Raw genomic sequence first — 18,919 nt, forward strand, 5'->3', positions numbered from 1 at the left:
GATCCTCAAAGCCAAACAAATGAGGAAAGACCTTCCAGTTCCAATCCCCCTTCCTTCTGACCCCGAACCCCTCTACTCCCTCTCTCCAACCATGAAACCCCAAGCTCCTCCCCTCTTACCCCTGACTACAAATACCTCCCATTATCCAACATTTAGAATAGCCCCCCCCAGGCCTACTTGTCTACTGCCTACTGGTCCAGCAGGTGTGGGGGAGGCAAGAGTAAAGCTCAATTGCTCCTGCCTCTGGTGGCTGCCTGTCCAAAATGCAGGAGGTTGTGGCAGCCATTAGGGGCAGAAGTGAATGGGCGTCACTTCTGCTTCCACCACCCTTGCTGGACCAGCAGGGATTGCAGGTAAGCACAGGAGGTCTATCCTATATGTTGGGGATTATGTGGATGCGGGAAGGGGGATGAAAATCCGGACCAGAAAGTAGGGGAATTGGGACTAGAGGGAGTTGGGTTTGGAAAAACACTGCTTTTTTTTTTTTTTTTTTGCTACGCGGGTGCCTGCCAGTATTCAGCATGTAGCCACATAGATATGTGACTGAATTTAGGTCAGCTTTTGAGCTTTCCTAAATTTACCTGTTTAGCTATGCGATGCTGCAACTGAACTTTGCCAGCACCCAAAAAATATTCAATTCCTCTCTAATGCTGCTCCATGTATTAACCCTGACCTGCCAATTTTTTTATGGCCAATCAGAGCCAATATTCAGTGGCATAGTTAAGTGCCACTGACTATCATTGTTTAAGTAGATCAAAGCCTTTCCTGCCTACTTAAATCATTCTGAATATCAGGAAGATAAATTTAGGTATTTAGAAAACTTTTCTATAAATTCTTCTCCTTTTTTATATATCTATATACATATGTGTTTATAGAGTGTATATAGGAGTGGACTAGTGGTTAGAACCCCTGCATCAGCACATTGAGTCCCTGTGTTGCTCCTTGTGACCATGGGCAAGTCACTTAATCCTCTGCTGCCCCAGGTACTATTAGTTAGATAGGGAGAAATACTTAGAGCACCTGAATGTAAACCACTTTGAATAGAAGTGGTGTATAAGAAGTGTAAATACATATCGATCAGTCATTCCCAACTCAGTCCTCAAGGCACATCTAGTCCCATCGGGTTTTCAGGATATCCGCAATGAATATTCATGAGTTATATTTGCATGTACTTGAGGCAGTGCACGTACATTTATTTCATACATATTCATTGTAGAAATCTGAAAAAAAAAACCCCAATGGGACTAGGTATGCCCTGAGGACCGGATTGGGAATGGCTAATATAGCTAAATAGAAATCAAACATATAAAACCATTATGTCATTGATTCCCAAACCTCTCCTGGAGGAACCCCAACCAGTCAGGGTTGGCAGTCATATCTGAATAATAAGTGCTGAGAGCTAAACATTAAAGAATAACACAGGGACATAATTTTATTTATTTATTTTTAATATTTATATATCACTTATAGCCTACATGGTCTACATTCAGGTACTTGAGCACTTCTCCCCATCTCCCTTGGTTAACCATGGCATACCATCCCCGTGTCATTCTTTAAGGAGAGAAAAAAGAACCAGATTATGAATGGGCACGTCCACTGACCCTCAAGCCTTGCATTGAAGAATGCTGGTGTAGAAGGACTGAGACTAAGATAAACACTAAATAATGACAGTCTCTGGTATCCAGAGCAGATATTGTGATGTCATAATGCCTCATTTAACCAATGCCTAACAGCCAATCACATCAGTGATGTCACAATGGCTTCATTATCCTATACTTGGCTCACATAAGAATCAGAGTATGAATAGGCACAGCTACTGACCCTCAAGCCTTGCACTGAAGAATGCTGGTGTAGAAGGACTGAGGCTGAGATAGACACTAAAGAATAATATAGGATGGTTTCCCACGGTTATCCGCATGCACTGACATTGAATATCCAGCGATAGTTCAGTCCACGGCTGGAAGCGGGTTACCAGACCCTTACTGCCTTGGGCTGAATATCAACCAGCTCAATTATACTTCTCAAAGTTAATGATTTCCCCATAAATTGCCATTCCAATTCATTTGTTTATGCTGCAAAATGATGAATAACATGGTTCTATCCATCTGACTATTTGATATTTAGTTCACAGTAATGGCATCCAGTACATACGTATCATTGTTGTTCCTCCTGCAAGGGCTGCTTTAGTGCCTTGATAGAAGTCATCAGCAGCAATCATTCCCATTAAGGGCATTTGTAGTCTTGTGTGGACATCTATCCCTCCTGGTATAACCATTAGGCCATGAGCATCAACTGTTTTTATGCCACCAGGAACAATGAGATTTTCTCCAATTTGTCTGCAAAAGGTTTCAGGATTTGATGACAATTTAGACAAATGTGCAATTGTCAAAATGTGTTCTATCAAAATACTCAGGATTGAAAACTAGAACAATACAAAAAATAGCTGCATAGGGCAAGAAGAACTCGTCAATTTTTTTTACAAGTGTGCAACGATTAAAGAACAGATATTACGTTGGAGCATGACCCTAAGTTTGGACTCTCATTCACATTTCTGAGCATTGTTTGGTTTATAAATACAAGGAGAAGAGTTTGACAGATTTGCATTTACAATGTCATTATTAATACTCTCGGCATTAAACTATATTACACATTATTGTCCCAGATTTGTTGGGGATCACTGGAAATTAATGAGGAAATTCTATAAATGGCACCCAGACTTGGGCGCAAAAAAAAATTGGCGCTAAGCACTATTCTATAAATGGTGCGTATTTTTTTTATAGAATAATGCTTATGTGCAGGTCCCATGCCTAACCTTTGGCACTTACTCCTGCTGAAACCGGGTTTAAATGCCAGCATCCGAGCTACCCTTAGACCAAATTCTATAATTCGGCATGCAAATCTTCTTCACCCAGAGAGTGGTAGAAAACTGGAATGCTCTTCCGGAGTCTGTCATAAGGGAAAACACCCTCCAGGGATTCAAGACAAAGTTAGACGAGTTCCTGCGGGACTGGAACATGCGCAGGTAGGGCTAGTCTCAGTTAAGGCGCTGGTCTTTGACCAGAGGGCCGCTGCGTGAGCGAACTGCTGGGCACGATGGACCACTGGTCTGACCCAGCAGCGACAATTCTTATGTTCTTATGGACTCACTTTTTTCTACCTAGTTGCAAAATTGGGTTTAACTGTGTAGCTGGAAGCAGAGGAATGAGCACACTTTGAACCTGTGAGATTAGAGAGAGGTAGGTCAATAGTTATAAGCAGGCTTTCAGAAAAGTAAAAAGGTAATTTTCTAGCAACCTGTTTGCATATTGCTGCTTTGCAAAGCTGTACACAGGTTTACACTTGCTAGACTTTTTGTGACAGAATATACACCTACTTTTGAAAATTCAATACTATACTGTAAAATAAGTATAAACTAGAGAATGACATAGGGCCAAATTTTTCCCTGTCTTTGCGGGAACTCATTTTTCCATCCCGGTGAGTTCTTTTCCTGCCCCTGCTCCATTCCTGCAAACTCTGCCCTTCTCTGCCCAAGCTTCAAATGCTTTAAAATCATAAGTGTTCAAGACTTGTGCAGTTAAGGCAGAGCTTACAGGAATGGGACAGGGAAAGGAACAGCGCCAAAACTCACGGGATGGCGAAATTGAGTTCCAGCAGGGATGGGGAATAATTTGTCCCCGTGTCATTCTCTAGTAGAAACCCATTGCAGTCCTGCCCCTGGGTAGAGTACATGCATACAGCCTATACATATGAACTGCACTTCTGTGGGTAAAACACGGCTTTACCTGTGGGAATGGTTTAAACCAAGAAACAGAAAGTCAGGTGAAAAGTGGAGGATGAACTCAGATCCAGAAAAGTACAGGATTTGAGGTGGTCAGCAGCATGAGTTTCCATGAAGTATGCACCCAAAATTAAAGAAATCCTAAACTAAAGAGAGCAACAGTAAGAATTTTTTTTCTTAAGTGAATTTTCAGAGAAAATCTCAGAGGAGAAACCACTGGAGTGAGGAAGCTTTCATTGTGATACAGTACATCTGCCCTGGAGTTTCACAGAAGATAGAAATTTATCAGCTGAATTCAGATGTCAACTATGGGAGCCCCCACAACATAAGTAAACCCAGAGAGTAGCCTGAGAGGAAGGTTTGGGAGGTTTTAAAGGGGGAGGGATTGTGTTGCTTGATTCATTGTATTTGTCGCTGTTTTGATTTTTTAGGGATATCAGAAATTGCAACTTTTGCTAATTTGTTTCAATCCATCAAATACTTCAGAGAAATATTTTATTTTTAGAGCAACTATGGAATTCAATGTGTCTGTATTAGATGATTCACACAGAATGTTCCCTCCTGGATCCCTACAAAATGTCCCAAGCTCCAAGCGCCTTGAAGCAGGTCTGTCCGTTTGCAGAAGATCCCCATGGATTACCATGGGGTGTATGATGATTTCATATTTCCCTGATATGTTCCCTTGTCCTGTTCAGAGTTGGAAAGGGGGTTCATTATGTTACAATACTGAAAGATTCTTAAGTTCAAACTTACTTTATCAAGCCATCTTCTACATATATATCAGCAAAGAAAGACTGGTCATCATTGACTATCTTGCCTCCTTTGATTAAGAGTTGATCACCCTAAATGAAAAATAACATTGCCAGTGTTAATTCAAATTATTTATCCTAGCTTTATTTATCTTTACAGATCATTATCTTTTATGTACTGTATTAGTTTGTTCTGTTTCACAACGGAGATCAAGACACTTGGATTGAAAAGTGTTTTGTTCTTGCTAACTAGCACTTTGTAACTGAATAAAAGGTCTCATTAAAACTTAAAGATCCCCCCCCCCAAAAAAAAAAAAAAGAAAAAATAATAATATGTTTGTGGTTCAGGAAGACAAGTCTAAGAACCTGATTCATCCCTGGTTGCTTTTGCTGCTTTCTTTGTCATTCTTGCACTTATGAAATAATCAAGTAGTTGGTTGCACAGATACAGTAGAATCTCAGTTATCCGGCACCCTGGGGATTAGTGGACACTAGATAACTGTTTTTCTAGTTGCCTGAGAGTTACTATATAATACAGTACTGTTCAAGGAGTGTCTGCCAGATCTCACTTCCCTCCCTCCCACCCTGAAGCACCAGCATGGCAACAGTTCTGACCGCAAGCCACCCCCCCCCTCAAGTCCCAAAACAGCAGAAGCAGGAGGCAGTCCTGAGCCGCAAACCCCCTCGCTCCCTTCCTTCCTTACCCAAAGCACAGGATGCAGCGCTCAAAACAGGCTGCTCATGACCAGCCCCAGCAGGGCCTTTGCTCTGATACATCACTTCCAATCTGGCAGAGGAAAGGTCCTGCCAGGGCTGGCCATGAAAAACCTATTTTGAGCGTTGCCTCCTGCTGACTGGTTGTCGCTTCAGGTAAGGGAGGGAGGGAGCGAAGGGGTTCACTGCTTAGGACTGTCACCTGCTTCTGTTGCCTTGGAGCTTGAGGGAGGGAGGGTTTGCGGCTCAGGACCACTTCAGGGTAGAGGGAGGGGGTTTGCGGCTCAGGACTGCCGACGCTTCTACTGCTTCAGGCCTTGAGGAAAAGAGGGGGGATTTGCGGCTCAGGACCACTGCTGCGCTGGTGCTATGGGTAAGGAGGTAAGTGGAGGTTCATGGCTCAGGACTGTCACCACTTCTACTCCTTTAGAGCTTGAGGGAGGGAGGGGGCTCCCGGCTCAGGACCGCTGCTGCTGGTGCTTCGGGGGATTTTTTTTTCCCTCAGATGATTTTTTTGCCAGTTGGGTGAGAGTGCCAATTAACTGAGATTCTACTGTATGTGGAAGTGGCAATATGAATGCTATAGGTGAGGCAACCATATCACTGGCATGATGGAATGTTGAAATATTTAAATTGTGTCTCTCTCAACAGCTTGTCCAAGGCCCTGTTGTTGTGGGGAGCAATGGATTATAAAACCAGGTAAGTAAATAATAAAATCACATCTTTTTAAAAGACTCAAAATGGAATACAAATTATAAATAAGTATATTTTAGATATAGAAATAACCATAACAAAATATAATCACAATGGTGCAATACTAAAAACATACAAATAATAAAATAATGCTTAATAATTCATCACATAGGGCTCCTTTTACAAAGGTGCTCTAGTGGTTTTAGCGCGCGCTTAGCGCACGCTAAAATGCCACGTGCGCTAGCCGCCACCCCCTCTTTTTAAGCAGGCGGTAATTTTTCAGATAGCGTGCACTAATCTGGTGCATGCGCTAAAAACACTAGCACACCTTTGTAAAAGGAGCCCATAGTCACAGAACAGAGTCTGTACTTCAGAGATAGTACTACTAATACTCATGAATGGCCTACTGTAAATAAAATCCATATGAAGTCTATCAATCCTCATGAATACCCTACTTTCAGCTTTGGCACAAGCTAAAAATGAAAGAAAACTTCAGAAAACCTAGGGCTAGATTCACTAAGCTCACCGATCGTGTTTGCGATCGTGTACCGACCAATTTTCCTCCGACCCGATTTACTAACCTCTGCGCTGATCATCTTCCGATCTGATCCGATCCACATATACAAATGAGGGGGAACAACATATAAAATAAGAAGGATGCGATTCACAAAACAATTTCAGGAACACCGACTGGGCTGCCCAATCAAAAAACAAGCGACTGCTGAAGACCAGTCACTTGTTTAAAAACCCCTGCTCTCTGCCCCGAATCTCCTGCTCTCTGCCACCTCGCTCTCTGCCCCGACTCTCCTGCTCTCTGCTGCCCTGCTCTTTGACCCGACTCGCCTGCTTTGCACTAGTTCAGTCAGTAACCTTTTTCCTGTTTGAATCCAAGAAAATTGCTCCAATGTAACCAACCTCAATGTGCCCAATGCTAGTGTTTGTTCTTCTCCAATTTAAATATATATTTGCATTTGTCTGTACTATTTTCATGCTAGCTGACACCTCTAAAATTGCAGTCACGCTCTCTGCCCCGATTATCCTGCTCTCAACCGCCCTGCTCTCTGCCCCGACTCTCTTGCTCACCCCCTCAGTGCAAGCCCGTGGTTTTAACCCGCGGGTAAGCAGGTTAAAACCATGGGCTCAAGAAGTTAAAAAAAAAAAAGTTTCCAGCTCTGCCGGGCACGGAGGGCCAGCGCATGCGCAGACCATCTATAGGCAAAGAAGATGGTCTGCGCATGCATCAGGATCGCTCTCCAGCGATCCGTGTGGTCGGTGGGGGGGCATTCCTCCGATCGCCCTCACTTGAATAAAGACCTGTTGTGAATCAGTCAGCCTGCCACGAATCGATCATGACCAGGCAGGGTAGTGAATTTAGCCCCTAGTTCTGATAATCTAGAACAAGAAAACATAAAATCATTTCATGATCAGCATCAGACAAGTATACTCCTGCCAGTACTGTAATTAATGGCAAGTATGTCAGTAGATGGATTTGACTAAAAAATTTCTACTCAAAGGGCAAATATAATGTTGTTCTTTCAAACAGAACCCCCTCCCCTAAAAAAAAAAGCAATACTTTACTGATAAAGACTATGAGGCTGAAAATAAAGAACTTCATCATGTAAAACTATCAAAACATTATTTATTTTAACCATTTATATACCATCTACAACTAGACAGTTTACAAAATGCAAACATAAAAAATCCCTTAAGAATAAACATTGCAAAGCAAAACCATGCTGAGTTGGACAGGTACATTGAGCCCAGTATCTGGTTTCCAAGAGGGGCGTGTGTGGTGCAGTGGTTGGAACCACAGCCTCAGCACCTGAACTAGTCACTTAATCCCCCATTGGCCTAGGTACATTAGATAGAGTGTGAGCCTGCCAGGGCAGATAGGGAAAAAATTCTTGAGTACCTGAATGTACACCACTTAGATTATAAGTGGTATATAAATACTAAATAAAAGAGAAGACAATCCAGGTCACAAGTACACACAGATGCCAACATAAATCTATTTCTCATAATTCTTTCCAGGCATAAGCAACATCTCTCCTAAATCTATCTAGCTAATTATTTTTAAGGGTGTTTCCTCCAGGAACATGTTTATTGTTTATTTAAAGCTTTTACACCGCTAACTAATGACTATGAAGTCAATTCAGAGCAGTTTACATGAGCAGCTTTGATGGACATATGAACATTAATTTCAGTAATGATGGTACAGTACATGAGTTACAATATATGAACTATAGACAAGGAGTAACACTGCACTGCTGGACTTATGACAAAAGAGCTTAGTAATGATGTTACATACAAAATTAGATTGTTTCTGAAATGTCCATGGGATCTATTCACAGGGCAAAGGTAGGGGAGGGACATTAAGGTGGGCAGACTAGATGGGCCGTGGGCCCTTATCTGCCGTCTATTTCTATGTTTCTATGTTTCTATTATACATATAAACATTCTACATACCACCAAAGTGTTTATTAAGATAATACTTTAAATTGCTAGTGAGTAACCTTGGGGTTACTTTACCCAACGTGTGGTGGACACCTGGAATGCTCTTCCAGAGAGCGTAATAGGGCAGAGTACGGTACTGGGGTTCAAGAAAGGATTGGACAATTTCCTGCTGGAAAAGGGGATAGAGGGGTATAGATAGAGGATTACTGCACTGGTGCTGGACCTGTTGGGACGCCGCGTGAGTGGACTGCTGGGCACGATGGACCTCAGGTCTGACCCAGCAGAGGAATTGCTTATGTTCTTATGTTCTTATTTATCACTTATATAACGCTGAAGGATGATGCAGTGCTGTACATTTTGACATTTATTAGATGGTCCTTTCTTGGAAGCACTTACAATCTAATTTTGACAGACAGACATAACATATAGGGTTGGGGATGCAGAACCCAAGGTGAGAGGAGTTAGGAGTTGAAAGCACTCTCAAAGAGGTGGGCTTTTAACTGGGCCTTGAACACTGCAAGAGACAGAGCCCACTGTAGGGATTTGGGCAGCTTGTTCCAAGCATACGGTGCAGCAAGGTAGAAGGGACGGAGTCTGGAGTTGACAGTTAAAGAGAAGGGCACAGATAGGAGGGACTTACCAGCTAAGCGGAGCTCGCTGGGGGGGGAATATAGGGGGAGATAAGTGAAGGGAGATAGTGAGGGGCAGCCGAGTGAGTGTATTTGTAGGTCAGTAAGAGGAGTATGAATTGTATTCGGAAACAGAAGGGAAGCCAATGAAGTGACTTTAGGAGAGAGGTAACATGAGTATAGCGGCTCTTACGGAATATGAGTCGTTGCAGCAAAATTCTGGATGGATTGGAGGGGAGCAAGATGGCTAAGCAGAAAGCCTGACAGTAGTGAGGCATCCTTTATATAATCCTCTCTAGCAGTGCGTAGGTGTGCTTAGGTACTGCTAGGCATCCTGGAGGTAGACGCCAGTACGTTAGGTCAGGTACATTAGGCTAAACGCTAGCATTTAGCACATGCTATTAACATGGTTAGCATACATTAGATTGCTTGGCAACCATTGATGAATTCCTATTACTGGTTAGTGCGGGGATACTGTCTACAAAATGGGTTGCAGTAAGTGCTCATGCGGTAATTTTTTTAAAAAAAGGCCACACACTAATAGCAACATTAACACATGACAATACAAAAAAATAGAAAATAGGCCATTTTATGACTGTGATAAAAATGGCCTTAATGCACAGGAAAGACCCATGCAAAGGTGCGCTAAGGCCCCTTGTTACTGCAGCTTAGTAAAAGGACCCCACAGAGTCTGCTCAGTGAATCTGGTTTCTTGGGACCAGTGAAAGCCGAGGTTAAGGTCCATATCTCATTTTATGCTTCCCCTGGAAGTTTCTTTTCAAAACTGTGAGATCTTTAGGATGGCAGCTCCTATAAGGAGACACAAAAGAAGTAGGACTATTTTGCTTAATCCGTATCTGTTTTAGTAGTGATTACCTTGTGATTATTCAGTTTCTGGATAAATGAAACGCATAATCCTATCAGCGAGAACTGTGCTTGTTTTTGCTTACACTGAAATTATGAGTAATTAGACTCGAAGCTATCCTTAGATTAAAGTTTAGAGTAATTTTTTTTTTAGTTTGTTTGGTAATTATTAGCTTAATAAGTTGTTTAGGAGAATACTTTATATGAAATATAGAAAGATAGATATCTTTAGAATAGAAAAAAAACTGACATAAAACTAAGAGTCTAGAAATCAGGATAAAATCTGAAATTGACTCAGAAATGACCTTTTTCCATGCTCAACCCCATATTCCAGTACATTAAAACATTACCATGTATTGCAACTTTTATAAGTATGTTTAAATTGAAGTGTTGAATGTGCTGATTACTGATTCTTAGGAATTGTTGATACCCTCGGATAAAAAAGAAGTGTGTATGATATTACAAAACAAAAGAAAATGTTTTTAAAAATACATTTGTATTCTTATGGTTATAATAAACACAGAATGTCTTCTTTGCTTATGATGATTATGGGAAATGTAATGTTTCAAAAATGCAAATTAAAAAAAATGCAACAATGAAAAGATTATAATGTTACAAACCAATAGTTAAACATACTTCTGAATGTGAATCGAGAACATCTGTTGGCCAGAAAGAAAAAATGATACCCCAGCAGAGAAGCTAAGTAAATGTAAATTTGCATCCATTTGCATATACAGAAATTATGACTAATTAGAATTGCAGGTTGTTGCTAGTGAAGATGTCTGGGTTGATTTGCTTCTCATTGTTCTCTTCTGCATTATCACATGTAATCAGATGGTTTGGAACGAGCTCCGTGTTAGAAAACAAATATTTGCTGACTTTGGTGTTAATTAATATGGGAGTCCCGCAGCCAGCAAATGTTTTTGCAAAGACTGATTTTGAAATAAACCTAACAGTTTATGGCAGGATTCATGCTTTAAATACCAATTATAGTGTTTTCTAAACTTGGGAAGTTTGTTAATGGTCAAGACTGATTTCTGAGAGATACGGCTACTGTGGGATAAATAAGGGAGTACTAATGAGTAGGCCGAGGAGCCTATTTGCCAGATTATGTTGGTGCCAAAATAAATGTTATTCTACATTAAAGCATGCTTTAATGAGCATTAACACTGCATTATTTTACATACTTCAGTTTGTAAATCCACATTAATATGAACTTATAACAAAAATGGTTACATGAACTGCATCACATGCCAATGCTAGCTCTAATAGGGGCTGAAACTCCAGAGTGAGAGAGCATAAAATGAGATTAAGAGGTGATAGGCTCGGGAGTAATCTAAGGAAAAAAAATATTTTACAGAAATTGTGTGGTAGATGCATGGAATAGTCTCCCGGTAGAGTTGGTAGAGAAAAAAGATTGTGTCTGAATTCAAGAAAGCGTGGGACAGGCATGTGAGATCTCTTAGGGAGAGGAGGAGATACTGGATGCTGTGGATGGACAGACTGGATGGGACATTTGACCCTTTATCTGCCATCATGTTTCTATCAACCCCCAGTCCTTCAATTGAATTAGAAATCCCTATGAACGTGTCCCTCACCCTCAAGGAAAGATCAAGGCCATCCTCTGTTTTCACTGCTGACCTCGGTCAAGTAAATCCCTTTCTATGTTACTGGAAGGTTGTCAATTGATAATAAAAAAAGAAACACCAAAAACCCATAATGTTTTTCCTACTCCACCAATTCTGACAAGAAATATGTTACCTAATGCATACCACTTAACAAAGTTACAGTTCTGTGCATTACTGCATCAATGCAGGTAATCCTATGTACAGAGGTGAGAGTGTGGCACAATGGTTAAAGCTACAACCTCAGCACCCTGTGGTTATGGGTTCAAACCCATGCTGCCCCTTGTGACCATGGGCAAATCACCTAATCTTCCCCCCCCCCCCAATTGCCCCAGGTACACTGGATAGATTGCTAGCACACCAGAACAGCCAGGGAAAAATGCTTGAGTGCCTGAATAAATTCATTTGAGCCGTTCTGAGCTCCCTTGGGAGAACAGCATAGAAAACTGAAATATTAAGAATCCTGAACAGGAGATGATACATAGCTGGAACACTTATGAAAGACAGAAGATGTTCCAACAGCCTATGTTAGGAGTTGAACATCATATAGCAGGGATATAGAACTTTGATCCTCAAGGGCTAGTTGTACTGCAAGGCTGCTGATAAATGTTATGGTGGCCATTTTGAGAAAGGAACCTGTGATGGGCAGGAATGCAGGGATAGAAAAGTTAGGTCTGATGAGTCTATTGTGGTGGAGGAAGGGCCTGGTATGAGATTTACTGTATTTGGAGGAAATGAAGGGAATCAGCTTATATTCAGCTGAGGCCCACATATGTGTCTTATGTGAGTCCTGCCAGAATATCTGTCAGGACCCACACTAGCTCCAGCAGCCAGCACATGCCCGAATTAGTCCCGAATATTAGATGCCAGTGCCCAGAAGTGACCCAGCATTGAATATCCAAGCCTAATTCTGCCTGCGGCAGTCAGCAGAGCATCATATTTTGTCATTTTATTAAGTCCTTGCCAGTTTTCTCTTTTGAATATTAAGTAGTCATTTTTAATATGTATTTTGTTGGTATTTCCTCATTAATTTCTCATATTTTAGTGCTAAAAAAGTGTTACAGAGACTAGAATTAAGACTAGGTGTGAGCACAGATAGGCTTTTCTTGATTATGCGCTTGGTTTGTACAGATACCACTTTTGAGCATGCTCAGTGAGTTTGTTTGATTTTGTTCAATAGATGTACAATGCAAATCAAAAAGTGATAATCAGGCATATGCATAATTTAATAAGGCTTATACTATATGTCATGACTTAGAATCGGGTCATGCCTACATATCTCATTATACACTAGTTCAGGGGTAGGCAATTCCGGTCCTCGAGAGCTGGAGCCAGGTCAGGTTTTCAGGATATCCACAATAAATATGCATGAGATAGATTTGCATCTCAAGGAGGCAGTGCATGCAAATCCATCTCATATATATTCATTGTGGATATCCTGAAAACCTGACCTGGCTCCGGCTCTCGAGGACCGGAATTGCCTACCCCTGCACTAATTCAACTATCCGAGTCTCTGAAACAGAGATTTTCAATCTTGGATAGCATTCAAAATGTTATCCTGCCCATCTGTATTTATTTATTTAATCTGATTTCTATCCCGTCCTCCTGGGAGCTCAGAATGGATTACAAGCAAACATTCACAGTAGGTTACATTGGATAGTACGTTTGACAATACAGTTACTTAAGGACATGCCTGGAGGTAGGGATAATCATAGAAAATTCCAGGAAAAGTTACACTAAATTGGGCCTGAGTAGTCGCCAACTAGTGATTGTTGGAAGGGGAGAATTCAGAAGAGATTGTCAAAATCTTCACAACTTTTTGGAAAGCCATTGGTGAGTACTGTGACCTGATTTGTGGGGGGAGATGGTTCCAAAACTGGGGGATAAAGTGACTGTACCGGTTTCCAACAGGAGAGACCTTCCTATGGGCAATGCACAATCGTCTCTCAACTTCAGAGCGGAGGGGGCAGGTGGGGATGTACAGGTGTAGCTTGGATCTTATATAGACTGGGGTGGTGGCATGGAATCTTTTATGTGCTATTTCAAGGGCCTTGAATATGCATCGTTTATTGATTGGAACCAGTGTTCACTGTGGAGGGCTGGGGAGATGGGGTCATGGTAGTTGAGGCTTTATTGGAGGTGGATCACTGCATTTTGGACTTGCTGGAGGCATCTGAGTTCCTTTTTGGTTACTCCATTAAATATGAAGTTACAGTAATCCATCCTGAAGAGAACATAGGTGTAGAGGAGCTGATCTAGGTCTGGTTAGGAGATATAAGGTTTGATCCTTCTCAGTTGGTGAAGTTAGTAGAAGGAAGTGGAGACCACCTGTGAGATGTGGGTAGATTTGGACAGGTGGCCGTCCAATGTCACTCCAAGGCTGTGTACCTGTTCTGTTGTTGTTAGGGAGGTGGATTCCCATGATAGTGTTGGGCAAGTGTATTTGGTGTTTTTCTTTCTGATCCATAAGAGTTCAGTCTTTGAGGCGTTCAGTTGGAGCTTGTTATCTGTCATCAAAGTTGGAGGTTGGAAATTTGGGCCAATCAGTTTTCACCTAGTGGGAGGAGTAGTTGTATGTCGTCGGCATAGGAGTGGATTTTGATGTTGTATTTCTGGGCAATATCGATGACTGGTCTGATGTAGAGGTTAAATAGGAGGGGGAACATCAGGGCACCCTGGGGAATACCTACTATATTTACAACAGCCTCTTTTATGACTTGCCAATGTTTGTACTGATTCTAAAAATTTCATGAAAAATGAGAGCTTCTTAACATAACATAACAACAGATTTATAGACCACATAACCACAAGGTCAATGCGGTTAACAAAAGCTATGCTATGAAGACACAAATTATGTTAGAAAAGAATGTGATAATCTAATTGGTCAGGAATTTAGAAAAGAGAAAAGTTTTTAGCAGTTTTCTAAAGTGTTCATAAAAGCTGGACTTGAGTATCAGTGGCCAAAAATCTTTATCATAGTAAGCTGCTTGGTATGAGAGTATATGCTCAAGGTATTTCTTACTTTTGCAGCCCTTAACTGAAAAAAACGTAAAGAGGACATGTGATTTTCTGCTATTCTTATGTGACATTATAAGTAACTTTCAACCAAGTATAATGGAACTACTCCAAAGGCATTTTAATTTGAAAACCACGCGAGCCTCCACATGAAGCCAATGCAACTCACGATAATAAAGAGTCACATGATCGTACTTCTTCATACCATAAACCAATCTTACTGCCGTATTCTGTACCAAAGTCAGTCTAGCCATATTTTTCTTAGTGCTCATCTAATAAACTATATTACAATAGTCTAACACAGTGTTTTTCAACCGCTGTTCCGCGGCACACTAGTGTGCCGCGAGATGTTGCCTGGTGTGCCGTACGGTCAGGGCCGCCATCAGGGCAGTACCACCAGTCTAGGGAGGGGGGCGGTCCGCCCCACGTGGACAGGAGAGAGCTGGACGGGGGACCCGCGGAGTTCATTACATCTCGAGCCGCGAGGCTCGTCTTCTGTTCCTGCCTGCCCTGCAGCTAACATATAGCCGATCGCAAGCGTTCCCCGATGTCAGCGCTGATGTCGGAGGGAGGGCTTAAGCAAAGCCTGCCCTCCGACGTCAGCACTGACGTCGGAGAATACTTCCGTTCGGCTATTTGTGCGCGGCAGGGCAGGCAGGAAGCAGAAGACAAGCCTTGCGGCTTGAGCTTCGTTTTGCTGAGAAAGTTGTAAAGATGGGCTGGGAGGCAAACACGGAACACAAAAGGGGGGAGGGAGTGCGTTTTGGACACAAGGCATGAACTTGGGAGAGAGGAAGGGAGGGAAAGAGATGCTGAGGTGGGGGAGGGAATGGGTTTTTGGACACAGAAGGCATGGACTTGGGAGAGAGGAAGGGAGGGAAAGAGATGCTGAGGTGGGGGAGGGAATGCGTTTTTGGACACAGAAGAAATGGACTTGGGAGAGAGGAAGGGAGGGAAAGAGATGCTGAGGTGGGGGAGGGAGTGCGTTTTGGACACAAGGCATGAACTTGAGAGAGAGGAAGGGAGGGAAAGAGATGCTGAGGTGGGGGAGGGAATGCATTTTTGGACACAGAAGAAATGGCCTTGGGAGAGAGGAAGGGAGGGAAAGAGATGCTGAGGTGGGGGAGGGAATGAGTGTTTGGACACAGAAGGCATGGACTTTGGAGAGATGAAGGGAGGGAAAGAGATGGTTGTGTACACGGGGAAGAAAGGAGAATTTTTGGTCATAGGGAGGGAGTGAGGTATAGATAGTGGCATACCAGGGTGGGGGGGGCGGTCTGCCCCACCCCGGGTTTACGTCCCAAGGGGGTGCACAGCTGGCCACCCTCCAGTGTTGTCCCTAGGCCGGCAAACTGCGGCTCTTTAGCCACTTGAGTGCCACCGCCGCCAACGGTGTTGTTGGCGGTGGCAGCATTATAAAATACTTTCTTTGTGTTTATTTGATTCCTATTCAAGAGAATTACTTTATATATAGTCAATATAGGCACAGAGTTAAATTTTTTAACATTTTCTAATGGTGGTGTGCCTCGTGATTTTTTTCATGAAACAAGTGTGCCTTTGCCCAAAAAAGGTTGAAAAACACTGGTCTAACAGACCCAGAAGTAATGACTGAACTAAGATTTTGAAAGCAGCAGCTTCAAAACTGGATCTGATGGTGTGCAATTTCCATAGAGTGTAGAATCCCTTTTGGACCACTGCTTTTATCTGGTTCCTCATGCCAGTGAAGGTAGGTCTCTCATTTCTAATTCTGTTCCTTCTTTTTCACATAGCTTATCTATGTTCTTCTTCACTATGTATTACAATTCAAGGAATTGATAACTCAGAAGAAACTAATGAAGCAAGTAGCAGAGACAGTGAATGAAGTAGAAAGATGATTTACAGAAGAGGGTGATGCTCGTATATAGGGGCCTGTTTACTAAAACTGTGCATGCATTAATGGAATTAGAGCATGTTAAATGTTTCTATGCATTTACCAAACACTAACATTCCCCCCCCCCCTTTTAATCAAGCTGAGGTAGAAATTTTTAGCACAGGCCGATGAGGTATCGGTAAGTAGTACTTCAATGCTCATAGGAATTCTATGAACGTCAGAGCATTTACCGTGCTGGCTCACGCTAAAAACCTGATGAGCAGCTTGATAAAAGGGGCTCTAATTTTGTTAGTACATACTATGCTTTCGCCCTCTTCCTTTTGCAAATCATATCTTTCTACTTCTTTCACTGTCTCTCCTACTTGCTTCATTAGTTTCTCCTAAGTTACCAATTCACTGAAACACGTATAAAATTAACAAAATTTTGGTTTTAATAAGAAAACCATACATGCCAATTTGTAAATATATTCCACACAGATTTTCTTACATGATGTATATTAGTGGAAGTTGGTTGGTACTTGGCTTCATTCTTTTCTTAGGAACTTTTCCATACATGATCACTTTAATTTAACGATTCAACCATCCAACAGATTCTGTTTAGCTCTCTTAAACCTTATTTCTGTTCATATTCTGACTTCTCCCTCAAGTCCACTTATTTGTAATTGGGTCTGACCATCTGGAGACCACAACTGCATCAATTATCTATGAGTCACTGTGACAATGGATCCAGGGCTGAAGCCTGTTTAGCTGCATCATACACTGTCATTGTGTTTTTGCTCAGCTAAGCACTTTCAAGTCCAGATACCACAGTTATACCTTATGTTTATGTTTATTGAGAGCTTCTATATCGCTACTAATGACTGGGGAGTCAATTCAGAGGGGTTTACATGAGCTTCTGTAGAGATGTTACCACAGGGAATTACAAAGAGCTTCTGTGAGGTGTTACAATACTTGGGCTCTATGCTGAAATACATGACCCACAGGGCAAGTGTAACTTCTTCCAGAGCGGTACTCCCTGCTGCTCTGAAGTAGCTGGCAAAGCTCATTGAAAGAGCAGCATCTGGCCCAATCTTCTCCCTCCCCCACCCCAGGGAACTGAGAGTGCTGTTAAGTAGGACTCCTAGTATTACCAGCCCCACCTCACCCTTTCTCATCTAGAGCAGATGTTACCATTTGCACCTCATTATATCATTTGTGTGTTCCAACTCTATCAACCATCTGGGCATTTTGCACAGATACCACAAAACATTTTCCCCTAGTTGCATAAGTAGTTTTGTTGCTCCAAATATATGATGACTTGTAACACAGGATGTCAAACGCTTTCAAGAACAGGAGCATAATATGAGCATAATTTCAAACAGATGTACGACAGGCTTTAGTATGATTTTGTGTTTTACAAACAAAAAAGACTAAGATGATTATGTTGGAAGTGCAATTCACCTTTTAAACATGCATAAACTGGTAGTTAGACATGTATAATGCAAAAACATCTCGATCCCAGCATTACGAAGATGGAATATACATATCTAAAACTGAAAAGTGTGAAAATGGCAAAGGGGCATGTTTCAGGCCCAACTGGGTTGGAATTAGGGTGGCAGTGATATTGTAGAAGGACTGATTGGTAAAGTTTGTCTTTTTGCAGATGATACCAAACCTTGTAACAGGATAGACATGAGGCAGGATCTAGCAAAACTTAAAGAATGGTCTGGTAATTGGCAACTAAGATTTAATGCTAAAAAATGCAGATTCATGCACTTGGGCCACAAATCCAAGAGGTCAGTATAGTATGGGGGGAACAGTACTTCTGTGATTGAAAGAATTGCAGGACTTGGGGGTAACGTGTGTCGGATGATGATAAGGTGGCAAAATAGGTAGAAAATAAGATTAGAAAAGGCGATGGTCAAAGCCTGGAGGATGATCAGATGCATAGGGAGAGGAATGGCCAGTAGGAAAAAGGAGCTGCTAGTACCTTTGTATAAGTCTCTGATGAGGTCCAGTTTGGGAATACTATGTGCAATTCTGGACACTGCATCTTTAAAAAGATATAAATAGGATGGAGTCAGTCTAGAGGGCCGCTACAAAACTGATTAGTAGTCTTTGTTATAAAGCATATGGTGACAGACTTAGAGACCTCAATATGTATACTCTGGAAGAAAAGTGGAAGAGAGGGGATATCATAGATATTTAAACATCTCTGTGGCATTAATGTACAGGAGGTGAGTCATTTTCAAGTGAAGGAAAATTCTGGAATGAGAGGGCATGGCCTGAAGTTAAGAGATGATAGGCTCAGGAGTAATATAAGGGAATTATTTTTTACAGAAAGGATGGTAGATATATGGAACAGTCTCCTGGTAGAGGTGGTGGAGACAAAGACTGTATCTGAATTCAAGAAAGCGTGGGACATGCACGTTGGATCTCTTAGGGAGGGGAGGAGACAGTGGATGCTACAGATAGGCAGAACAGATGGGCCATTTGGCCTTCATCTGCCATCATGATTCTAAGTTTCTAAAAATATAAACACGTGTTAT

General features: G+C 41.8%; 1 protein-coding gene across 3 annotated transcripts in view; it reads right to left on the reverse strand.

Annotated features, from left to right (window-relative positions):
- DPYSL4 (dihydropyrimidinase like 4) overlaps positions 1 to 18,919 on the reverse strand; it is a 66,124-nt gene that overhangs the window by 37,765 nt on the left and 9,440 nt on the right. The window contains exons 2-4 of one of the 3 annotated variants that reach the window (XM_033941988.1): positions 4,532 to 4,620; positions 3,148 to 3,218; positions 2,152 to 2,336 (exon numbers count right to left, since the gene is read on the reverse strand). In XM_033941988.1, the coding sequence (XP_033797879.1) occupies positions 2,152 to 2,275 (124 nt within the window). In that variant the 5' untranslated portion in view covers positions 2,276 to 2,336; positions 3,148 to 3,218; positions 4,532 to 4,620. Of the gene's footprint in view, positions 1 to 1,020; positions 1,082 to 2,151; positions 2,337 to 3,147; positions 3,219 to 4,531; positions 4,621 to 18,919 lie in introns of those variants that run through there. The other 2 variants (XM_033941987.1, XM_033941989.1) reach the window with 2 other exon arrangements.

Source organism: Geotrypetes seraphini, chromosome 4, assembly GCF_902459505.1.
Source record: "Geotrypetes seraphini chromosome 4, aGeoSer1.1, whole genome shotgun sequence".
Classification (NCBI taxonomy): Eukaryota; Metazoa; Chordata; class Amphibia; order Gymnophiona; family Dermophiidae; genus Geotrypetes; species Geotrypetes seraphini.